The sequence below is a fragment of the Callospermophilus lateralis genome, chromosome 4, assembly GCF_048772815.1.
Source record: "Callospermophilus lateralis isolate mCalLat2 chromosome 4, mCalLat2.hap1, whole genome shotgun sequence".
Taxonomy (NCBI): domain Eukaryota; kingdom Metazoa; phylum Chordata; class Mammalia; order Rodentia; family Sciuridae; genus Callospermophilus; species Callospermophilus lateralis.
This window is the reverse complement of record NC_135308.1, coordinates 129,512,086-129,524,103: the sequence shown is the minus strand read 5'-3', so window position 1 is coordinate 129,524,103 and position 12,018 is coordinate 129,512,086. Positions and strand designations below refer to the sequence as shown.

The 12,018-nt window shown below is 34.6% G+C and overlaps 1 protein-coding gene across 1 annotated transcript in view; it reads left to right on the top strand.

Annotated features, from left to right (window-relative positions):
* The window catches only part of Pawr (pro-apoptotic WT1 regulator), a 98,391-nt gene that overhangs the window by 61,579 nt on the left and 24,794 nt on the right, over nucleotides 1-12,018 (top strand). Inside the window, exon 2 of the mRNA XM_076853146.1 lies at nucleotides 870-1,001. Within this exon, the coding sequence (XP_076709261.1) occupies nucleotides 870-1,001 (132 nt within the window). The remainder of the gene's footprint in view (nucleotides 1-869; nucleotides 1,002-12,018) is intronic.

Genomic DNA, 12,018 nt, shown 5'->3' with positions numbered 1-12,018 from the left:
CTCACCCCCACCCCATTGCAAATTAGCACCCACATATCAGAGAAAACATTTGGCCTTTGGTTCTTTGGGATTGGCTTATTTTGCTTAGCATAACATTCTCTAGCTCCATTCATTTACCTGAAAATGCCATGATTTTATTCTCTTTTAATGCTGAGTAATACTTCATTGAGTATATATACCACAGTTTCTTTATCCATTCATCTACTGAAGGGCATCTAGGTTGGTTCCACAGGTTTGGCTATTGTGAATTTTACTGCTATGAACATTGGTGTGGCTGTTGTCACTGCAGTATGCTGATTTTAAGTCCTTTGGGTATAAACCTAGGAATGAGATAATGGGGTCAAATGGTGGTTCCGTTCTATTCAAAGTTTTCTGAGGAATCTCCATACTGCTTTCCATAGTGGTTGCACCAATTTTATATTCTCATAGGCAATAGTAAACTATAAAATGGCCTTAGTCACTAAGCTATCTTTATGTATCTTATCTTCTTTACTGGATTATACATTACTTGTTTCTAATGTATCTTTTGTCACCCTCTGTCCTATTTAGGATACACACAAATTTCTCGTTGAAAGATTAATAAAGAACAAGTGAGCTTCATCCCTATAAGAAACCTTGTCACTGGTGATGAGAACTTAGAGAAAAGATATGTTGCCAGGCATATGAATGTAGAGATACCAGGTTTAAGCAAAGGATTTAATTTACAAGAATTAAGTATGAGCAAAGAATTTAATTTACAAGAATTAAGTATGTATATTGCTGAAAAGAACACAGATTTCTGATGCTATCAAATACATTTTCTTATACCATCAAAACATTAATAATTCTATTATACTTGGAAATAAAATGGAAACTTTTCTTTTTTTCAGTGCTTAGATGAATATGAAGATGATGAAGCGGGGCAGAAAGAGCGGAAGCGAGAAGATGCAATTACACAGCAGAATACAATGCAGAATGAAGCTGTAAGTTTATTAGATCCAGGCACTTCCTGTCTGCCACTGGTGAGTATTTAAAAGTATCAGGAAGTCACTAACTAGTTTAACAACAATTTCAGAGTTGTTGTTAATAATTTTTTCAGTCTCATTTGGTAGCAGCAGCTTTTAAAAATTATTTCTAGTAGATTTAACCATTGATTTCCTTATATTCAAACACTTTTTGACTTAAGCAGTGTTTAGCTTTAGTTTCTTATCAGTGAGTATTTGCCAACTGACTAGCAGGTTTAAGTAGCGTCAACTGTAAAAATAACAAAAGAAAAACAATTACCTCCTTGCTGTTAAAAAAAAAAAAAAAAAAAAAAAGTAAATTGGATTGAGTGACCATTTCTATGCTAGACTGCTTTTTGAGTTAGAATCATATAGCAAATAATTGAACATAATATTTTCTCCAAAGTCAAATGTTTAAACATCATAAGTACAATATATAGATCATGAATTTCCAGGAATTTCTATATTTCTGTGTAATTATACTTTTAAACTAAAGTTTAACTCACTTTCTAATTAGCTGCTATTTTAGACTTTTGTGGTACAGAAAATTTGATTGGCAATAGAGGTTACAGGGATGTCTCAGTAACTGGGTGTAGTGTTGTATGTCTGTAATCCCAGAGGCTTGGGAGGCTGAGATAGGAGGATCTAGAGTTCAAAGCCAGCCTCGGCAACAGTGAGGTGCTAAGCAACTCAGTGAGATTCTATCTCTAAATAAAATACAAAATAGGACTTAGGGCTCGGGGTGTGACACAGTGGTTGAGTGCCCCTGAGTGCAGTCCCTGGTCGTGTCCTCCCCTACCCCCTCAAAAAGAAGGGATGTCTTAGTATAAAGAAAAATCACTATAAGAGAGAGAGAGAGAGAGAGTGTGTGTGTGTGTGTGTGTGTTTTGCCAGGAATCAAACCCAGGGCCTTAAACATGTTAATATGTATGTTTTTTTTTACCACTGAGCTATATTCCTAGCCCTAGAATCTTTTTATCTAAACTGTAATTTGGAAATATTCTTAATATAATCTGGTCTTAAATTATTTTTGTGGCATTTTGAGATCTTGAGCTTAATGTGTGTCTTTTCAGAGTTCTATCTTGACTTTTTAAATGTGCTTTATTATAATACTTTAAAAAGAATTTCAGAGGAATATGCACATCTCCCCATTTTATTGATTTAAAATGATGAAATATATAAACTTATATAAGATTATGAAGGTAAATGAAGGCCCAATATTTTGAAGTGATTAGGAACCACAGAAGTGAAACTTTTTTCTCCTCTACTTTCAGAGGCAGAATGTATTGACATGCAGTTTCATGGAGTGATATAGGTTCATGTTCATCTGTTTTGTATCCCCCCAAGTTGCTGCTACTGAATTGTGATGGTAATCATCACAATTCTAGGAAAAATAGTACTATATTTTAACATGGTATAATCTATCAGCCAATTTTCTTTCAGCATTTTTGTGGCTGTTCATTATCTAAAATAATTGTTCCATTTGTGTAACATAGTTGAAATTAAATTTTAGTGAAGACTTCCTGCAAGATGAAAGCTTAATTCATTGAGTCTAAAATTGGTTTCAGTTTTTTCCCATGCTTACTTACTCTGGCATACCCAACCTCAGGCAGTGGCTTAAGAAAGTGAGCTTTCTTTTGTAGCCATAGGGCTCTATCCACTCACAGTCTAATATTATTTCCAAATATATGGACAGATTTGGAACTCTGTTAACTCAGCTGACCCGGGCTCTGAAGAGCTTTTCATTTCATTCAATTTTCCTTCTTTGCTGTAGCTTTTCTAGTCTCTTTCCAGGCCCACCCCACCGCCACTCCCTACCCCCCACCCTCTGTGCATGCTTTAAATTATTATTTGGGATTAGTTATTGATCACTCATTGGTGACCTTGGTTTCCAGTTATTTTTCCAGTTATTTTTCCAGTTATTTGCTTAGAGTGAGAGTGAGGCTAAGATTTTCTTGTGGGCCTCCCTAGTTGCCCCATTAAAGTTGGAGTGGGAATAGGGAATACTCTGTCCATATAGTTGATTTCTCTGAGTTACTATCTATACTCACATATTCTGTGACTCATAAAGGATACACATTTGTAAACAACTCCAAACAACAACAGAGAGAGAGAACAAAACTACTGACATCATTGGTTGCTTTAAAGCTTTTGAAATAGGACAGATAGAAAGACTGTTCCCAGTATTGTGACTGAATCTTAGCCCTTAGGTGGAACAAATCTTTAAAAATGAACAGGATGGTAATATGAGTATGGCATGACAGTATGCTTTATGAAATTTTAGAATATTTTAAGTTTCTAATTAAAAATTTTTAAATGCAAAATGTATTAACAGATAATGAGAATTCAGAAGTTTTATGTTTTATCTATGATTTTATACATATTTAAAACTTTTTAGATGATATTAGTTTTTCAAATGAGAATTTCTGATCAAACGGCAAATTTCAATGATCAATGAAATTTGGAAAATAATAAAGCATGTGAAGAAAAGGGAAATTATTTGGGCTGATCAGTTTTCTTTTATGCCCTGTTTTTTAAAGAACAGTTTATTAAATTTGAAACTTTAAATGTAATTTATTGCCAAGCATTGTGGCATGTGCCTGTAATCCCAGCTGCTCAGGAGGCTGAGGCAAAGGATTGTAAATATGAAGCCAGCCTGGGCATATAGCACAAGACCCTCTCTCAAAAACAAACAACAACAAGAAAAATCGTTTTTATTTAAACTTAATTTTTAAAAAGTGGTATATAGTTTTATGCTAGAAAACACAGAAGCATAAGAGGATATGTGATAAAAGTGCTTCTTCACCTACTTGGTTACCTTCTCTGGAGATAACTAATGCTTTCCTTTTTTGTATATTCTTTTAGGACTGATCTATAAACAAAAAAATTTTCTATATCCATACTTATATGTCTGTATATGTATTTCTTTAAAAAAATTTTTTATTAATGCCTAATAATTATATACACTTGTGATTCATTGTGACATATTTGCTCATGTACATAAAACGTAATTTTATCAATTTCACTTCCCAAGGCTTCCTCTAGCTTTCCCCTCTCCCTCACCCTCATGTTGTGCTCTGTTGGTCTCCCTTCTATTTTCATGAGATCTTTTTTTCCCCTTCTTTCTAACCTCCACCTTTGAGAGAAAAAATGTCCCCTGATTTGCTGAGCTTTGCTTATTTTTCTGAACTGGATGTTCTTCAGTTTCATCCATTTTCTTGCAAATGACATAATTTCATTCTTGTTTATGGCTGCATAAAACTTCATTGTGTATATTTATGGCATTTTCTTTATCCATTCATCTATTGATAGTCACTCAGGCTGGTTCTATGACTTGATTATTGTGAATTGTGCTGCTGTAAACATGGGTGTGTATGTGTCACTATAGTACATACGGTTACTTTAATTGTTTTGGCTAAATACAGAGGAGTGATATGGCTGGGTCATATGTGGTTCCATTTTTAGTTTCTTGAGGAAGCTCCATACTATTTTCTATGTGATTATACAAATTTACTTTCCTACCTATAGTGTGTAAGAGTTTCTTTTTCCCCATACCCTCAATGGTATTTATTATTGTTTGTTTTCTTAATGGTTGCCATGCTAACTGGAATAAGACGGAATCTCAGTTTAATTTTTAAAAGTATTTTTTAAAATTTTTTTTATATGTTTATGGACCTTTATTTTATTCATTTATTTATACATGGTGCTGAGAATTGAACCCAGTGCCTCATACATGCTAGGCAAGCACTTTACCACTGAGCCACAACCCTGGCACTCAGTGTAATTTTGATTTGCATTTCCCTAATTGCTAAAGACATTGAACATTTTTTCATATATTTGTTGGCCATTTGTACTACTACTTTTGAGAAATGTCTTTTTCATTCATTTTCTCACTTATTGGTCAGGGTTTTTATTTATGTTTTTTGAGTTTTTAATAGATTCTCAATGTTAGAAGAGTAAATGGCAAAAAAAATTGTTTCCATTCTGTAGGCCATCTGTTTATACTTTTGTTTCCTTTTCTGTAGAGAAGTTTTTAAATTTGATTCCACCCCATTTCTTCATTCTTGGTATTATTTCCTGAGCTTTAGGAGTCCTACTGAGGAAATTTTTGCCTGCCTGTATATTGTTAGAGTGTTTCTCCTATGTTTTCTTTCAGCAATTGTAAAATTTCTAGTCTAATTTCTAGGTTTTTGATCTCCCTTGAGTTGACATTTATGCAGAGTGAGAGGGACATATATATGGATACCCAGTTTTCCCACCATTAGTTTAAAATGCTGTCTTTTTTCCAGCATATGTTGTTTGTGCCTTTTTCAGATATCTGTGTGGGTTTGTCTGAGTCTACATGTTCCATTGGTCTGCTTGTCTCTTTTTATCCTGGTACCAAGCTGTTTTTGTTACTATAGCTCTGTGGTATAATTTGAAATGGTATATTGTGATGCATTCAGTATTGCTCTCTCTTACTCAGAATTGCTTTGGCTATTCTGGGTCTTTTATTCTTTCATATGAATTTTAGGATTTCTTTTCCTAGTTTTCTGATAAATGTCATTGGTATTTTGATGGTAATTATAGATCACATAGCCAAAACTTGAGATATATCTTTGTCTTCTAATGTTCTCTTCAGTGTTCTTTAATTTTCATAGGAGAGATCTTTCACCTCTTTGTTTAGATTTGTTCCTAAGTGGGCTTTTTTGTTGTTTTTTGTTTATTTGTTTTGTTTTTGTTGTTGTTTTGAGGCCATTGTGAATAAAATTATTTTCCTGATTTCTTTTTCAGCAGCTTTATTATTGGTGTATATAAAAGCTATTGATATTTTTATGTTGGTTTTGTGTTCTGGTACTTTGCTAATTTGTTTATCTTTTCTGCCAGGCTTCTGGTGGAACCTTTTGCATATTCTAGATACAGGATCATATCATTTGCAGTGTTAATTTGACTTCTTCCTTTCTTATTTATATCCCCTTTATTTTCATCTCTTGCCTAATGGTTCTGGTTAAAATGTCAGGATGCTATATTGAATAGTAAGGGTGAGAGTGCACATCACTGTCTTGTTCCTAATTTTAGAGGAAATAGTTTCAGCTTTCCCCCATTCAGTATGAAATTGGCTTTGGGTTTGTCATCTAGAGCATTCATAATGTTGAGGTAAGGTCCTCCTTTTTCCCTTGTTTCTTCATGAATGGGTGCTCAATTTTGTTGAAGGCCTTTTCTGCATCTGTTAAAATGATCGTGTGATTCCTCCCCTTCGATCCATTTATGTGGTATATTGTGTTTACTGATTTGTGTATCTTGACTCATCCTTGCATCCCTAGAATGAAACCAACTTCATCATGGTGTATAATCTTTGCAATATGTTGTTGAATTTGATTTGTTTTATTGAGGATTTTACACCTGTTTTCATCAGGGAATATTGGTCTGTAGTTTTCGTTCCTTGACATATCCTATTTGGTTTGGTATCAGGGTAATAATTTGCTTGGTAGGATTAACTTGAGAACATATCTTCCCTATTTCATAAAATAATTTGAGGACCATTGGAATGAATTCATCTTTAAGTGTCTGGTAGAATTCAGCTCTGAATTCATCAAGTCCTTTGCTTTTATTGGAGGGATTTTATTACTACTTCAATCTCATTGCTTGTTATTGCTCTGGTTAGGTTTTCTATTTCCTTTTTGTTCAATTTTGGTAGATTGTATGTGTCCATAAATCTATCAGTTTCTTCAAAATATTTCAGTTTTTTAGAATATAACTTTTCAAAATAGTCCCTGATGATCCTCTGGATTTCAGTGGTCTGTTGTGATAGCTCCTTTTTCATCTCTGATTTTATGAATTTGGGTCTTCTTTCTTTGGCTAAGGGTTTTATCAGTGTCATTTAGCTTTTCAAAGAATGAACTGTGTTTCATTGAGCATTTGTATTTTTAAAAAATTCTCTTTTATTAACTTCAGCTCTGGTGACATTTATTTGCTTCCTTCTGTTGGTTTTGAAATTGGTTTGTTCTTGGTTTTCTAAAGCCTTCAAATATATCATTAGGTTGTTAATTTGGGATTTTTTAAAATTTTTATCTTTTACGTAGGTGGTCATAACTATAAACTTTCCTCTTAAAATTGCCCTTAGTGTGTTCTAGAGATTTTGGTATGTTGTCTTTCTGTTCTCATTAGATTGTAAGAATTTTAAAATTTCTTCCCTGATTCTTCTATGATCCACTCATCATTCAAAAGTGTACTGTTCAGTTTCCATGTACTTATGTAGTTTCTATAGGTTTCTTGCTATTAATTTTTAATTTCATTCCATTATAATATTTAAAGATGGAAGGAAGAATTATATGGACTTTTTGTTTGTTTGTTTGCTAAGACTTGCTTTGTGGCATAAACTATGATGTATTTTGGAGAAAGTTCCACGGGCAGCTGAAAAGAAAGCATATTCAACTATTTTTGGATGCAGTATTCTATAGATGTCAGTTTAATCTATTTGGCCTGTATTGTATTTAAGCCTGTTTTTTCTTTGCTGATTTTATGTCTGGATGATCTATTTATTGGTGAGAGAAGTATATTGAAATCACCCAGTATTATTGCTACTAGGATCTATTTGAACCTTTATATCAATTAGTGTTTGTTTTATGTAATTAGGTGCGCCAACACTTGGGGCATCAATATTTATTGTCATTATATCTTCTTGTTGGAGTGTTTTTTTTTACCAGTATATAGTGACCTTCTTGTTTCTTTCAATTAATCTTGACTTGAAGTCAGCTTTATTAGAGTAACCATTCTTGCTTATTTTCAGGTTTCATTTGCATAGAATATCATTTTCCATCCATTTGCTTTCAGCCTGTGGATGTCTGTCTTTGTCTTTGAGATGTTTATTGTAGGCATCATATAGTAGGGTCTTGTTTTTTAATTCAGTCTTCCAGTCTATGTCTTAATTAGAGAATTGAGACCATATACAGTCAGCGTTATTTTAGGAAGTATTTATTACCTCCTGCCAATTTGATTCCTTTCCAATATTTGATTTTGATTCTTATTCTCATTAGCTTAACTACTCTCCCAATGAAATTTATTGTTTCCTGGGTTCTCTTGGTTGTTTTAATCTTCTCTCTGTAGGGATTTCTATAACTATCTTTTGTAATGCTGGTCTAGAAGTCATGAATTCCTTTAGTTTATGCTTGTCTTGAGTGGGTTTTATTTCTCTTTTGATTCTGAGGGATAGCTTGGATATAGCAATCTTGTTTGACAGTTGTTTTCTTTCAGGGCTTTACCTACTGCTAAGCCCTTCTGGATTGTAGCTTCAGCTGAGAAACCAGAAGTTATTCTGATTGGTATGCTTCTAATTGTGGTTTGATGTTAAGGCTCTTTTAAAATTCTATCCTTGTTCTGTACATTAGGCATTTTAATTACAATGTGTTGTATAGAGGTTCTTTTCTGGTCTTGTCTATTTGAGGTTCTAAATGCTTCCAGTATCTGAATGTCCATCTCATTCTCAAAGTTTGAACATTTTTTTTGCTCTTATTTCACTGAATATGTTACCAAACCAGTGGCTTGTATCTCTGCTCCTTCCTAGGTACCTATGAGGCTTGAGTTAGATCTCTTATTGTTGTGTAAGAGTTTTAGAGTCTATGGCCATACCACTCTGAACATGCCCGATCTTGTCTGTACAAGAGTTCTTAGGTATTCTGATCATCGTTTCTTTCTTCCTTTCCCTTTCCTTTCTCACTTTCTCTCCCCCTCTCCTTCCTTCCCTTCCATCTGAATGTTTCATCTTTGTCTTCAACTCCTGAAATTCTGTCCACTTAATCAATTGCAGAACTTTACTAAGTTTTTATTTGCTTCATTGTGCCTTTAATTTCCAAGATTTCTGATTGGTTCTGCTTCAGAAACTCTTATCTATTGAAATACTCTTTCATATCCCATATGTTCTCCCTTAGTTCCTTTCTTAGATCTTTTTAACTCACTGATCATTTTAGCAGTCAGCTTTTTAAATTCGGGGCATTTGTCTACTTTAATGTTTGTGGATTTTGTTGTTCAGTGGTTGTAAACTTTTGGAGGTATCTTGTTGGTTTGTTTTCTCAGACCCTTAGATTTGTGCATCCTAACATTTGTCGAGGATTCCTATTCCTTGTTTGTGTGAAGGTCTTTTGGTGAGCAAGAATCTCATTATAACCCCTGGACTTGGTATATCTTAGTATCAACATATCCTATCAGATCAATAAAAGTGCTAAGATCCACAACCAGCACTGCTTTGAGAGGAAGGAGTAACTGCCAGTAACACAGTGGTTTTTTTTTTTTTTTTTGGTTCTAGGGATAGAAACCAGGAGTGTTTAACCACTGAGCCACATCCTCAGCCCTTTTAAATATTTTATTTAATGAGACAGGATCTCACTAAGTTGTTTTAGGGCCTTACTAAGTTGCTGAGGCTGACAACGAACTTATGATCCTCCAGCCTCAGCCTCCTGAGCCACTGGGATTACAGGTATGTGCCACTGGGCCCAGCAACCATGGTAATTTAAGAACAAACCATATATCAGCATATTTTTAAAAAAACTTACTGCTAATGATCTCTATAATTCTGCTAACCAATGAGAAAAGTGGGTGTGAAGTAATACAGAATAGGATGAAAAGCTAAGCATTAGAGATAATGTACCTATACTAATTTATATTGGATGAAGAGAAAAAAAAGAAAGGAAAAAAGTGTGAGGAGGGGAAGAGACAAAAAATAAGGAAATAAAGAAGGAAAAGAGAAGGGAGAGAATGGAGCTGAGAAGAGTGGTATCAAGAAAAATCCCAATGGAAAGACTACATAAAATTAATTGTAACTATTAAAAATGCAGTAATAATCATGAAAAGATTTATTTTTTTTTTTCTGAGATATTTAAAATGGAGAAACTTATTTCGTACGCTGTCCTGGTTATAAAACAGATGTGAGCTCATCCATTTGTAGTTTCCATGCTTTGGGTGAGGCAGCACACAGAAGAGGCATGGGGCTCCACAGCAGCTGGGGTGTGGGGTAGCAGCTTGTTGATGCTTGTGGGTAGTGGCTGGGCATGAAGGAGAGGGTAAGTTGCTGGGGGGTTTCAGGGTGCAGGATGGTGGCCTGTGGTTGGAGTGTGGGGGTGTTGTCATGGCACAACTATGCCTACTGTGGTGGCACAGGGGTGGCTGGCAACAGAGGCTTGCATTGCTCCATAGGCACTGCCCTTACCAGCAAAGTGGTTGGCAGAGTCCTGCATTAGTATACAGCTCCATAGCTGTCACACACTCTGGAAGTGTGGGGTACCCTTCTCTACTTCACCCTACACCCATTGCAGATGCTCGTCAGTCCTCCAGTCACAGCAGTTCTGCACAGGTTACTGTCTACCTGTGTCAAAGGCATTTCCTATGATATTATTAACTAGTATCTATAGGTGGGATGAAGGTGTAGAGATTTAATTGCTTCCTAATCTTAGATGTGGTCTCTGCAAAATGGCTGCCTGGCACAGTTCTCTGCCAGTGAATTGAGAAAAAAATGAAGCATTTCTTGTTTACAAGGTAGCTTTGAACTCCTGTCCTAACTTAACTCAGTCTTTCTTCTCTACCACTGTTTCCAAAGTAAGCTTGCCATCTTTGCCTCCTCTTTCTCCCTTTGTTATTCCTTCCCCCAGACCTGTCCTGATAGTATAGATGCTTATTTATGGTTAACAAATACTTCCCTGTTTTCTCTTCCAGTAACCAAAATTTTCAGGTCCCTTAAAGTCTCTAACCTTCCAGTGATTGTGAATCAGTGCATTCTGTCACCCACCTCTGATCATCTGTTTTCTTATTGCTCTGATTCCCTGAGGAGTTGAGATCTGCAGCCTATCTCATCTCTTCCATCTTTCTCCCCCAACCCATATGTGTTCTTTTTTCACATTTTACTCATACAGTATTTAAGCATGCTATTTTGCATCTTGTCTTTTTTGCTTAAGACTGTGTACAGACTTCTGCAATAGTACATAAAGAACTTCCCTATTATTTTTATTTATTGTTTTTTTACAAATGCGAATGTTCCATTTTATAGCTACACTGTAATTTTTCTAACTATTGAGGACCATTCAGGTTTTATGTTTTGCTATTATAAATAATACAGTGATGAAAAACTTTGTACATGTGTTATTTTGCATATTTGTGTATAAAATCTGTAGGATAAAATCCTTCCCTGGAATTGTAAGGTGAAAGGAATATATATTTATAATTTTGGGGTTATTTCTAAGATGTTCTTTGCAGTTGTTGCAGCATAAGCAGTTTTATTTTTTAATTCAAAACACTATATATTATTTTCAGAGGCATAGAATTTTCTTTTTTTTTTGATGTGTTTAATGTTTTCTACAACTTTCCTATTATTGGAATTCCTCAGTGCTTAACATTTTTACTATTGTAAGTGATTCTAGAATTGACATCTGTCTAGTTTAAACCTTTTTGCATTTTGAATTATTTTCTTTGATCAGTTTTCCAGAGAGAAACTTACTGGGTTGAAAAATGTAAAACATTTTAAGTATTTAAAAAGAATAATACATATCATCTCAGTTACCTTTGGAGCTTATCAGTTTGTGTACTCAGTGGTATCTTCTTAGTAATTTTTATTCTAAAACAGTCTCAGTTTACTGAAAACTTGCAAGTACCACATAAAGAACTTTTTCCCCCCAGGCTGGAGTTGTGGCTCAGTGGCAGAGCGCTGGGTTCGATCCCCAGCACCACATAAAAATAATTAAACAAAATAAAGATATTGTGTCCATCTATAACTTTAAAAAAATTTTTAAAAAGGAACTTTTTCCCCTCATATTGTTTTGATATTAAGTTGCTAATCTCATGTTCCATTAGTCTTAACACTTAACTGTGTTTTCCAGAAAAGAGAGAAAAAAATAGTCTATGATATAACTAGAATGTAGCTTTTAAAAATGGAAAGTTAAGCCAGGTCCAGTGGCACATGCCCATAATTCCAGTGTCTTGAAGGCTAAAGCAGGAGGATCTCAAGTTCAAGGTCTGCCTCGCCAAGGGCCTGTCTCAAAAAACAGATGAAGAAATAGCTCAATATAGAGAA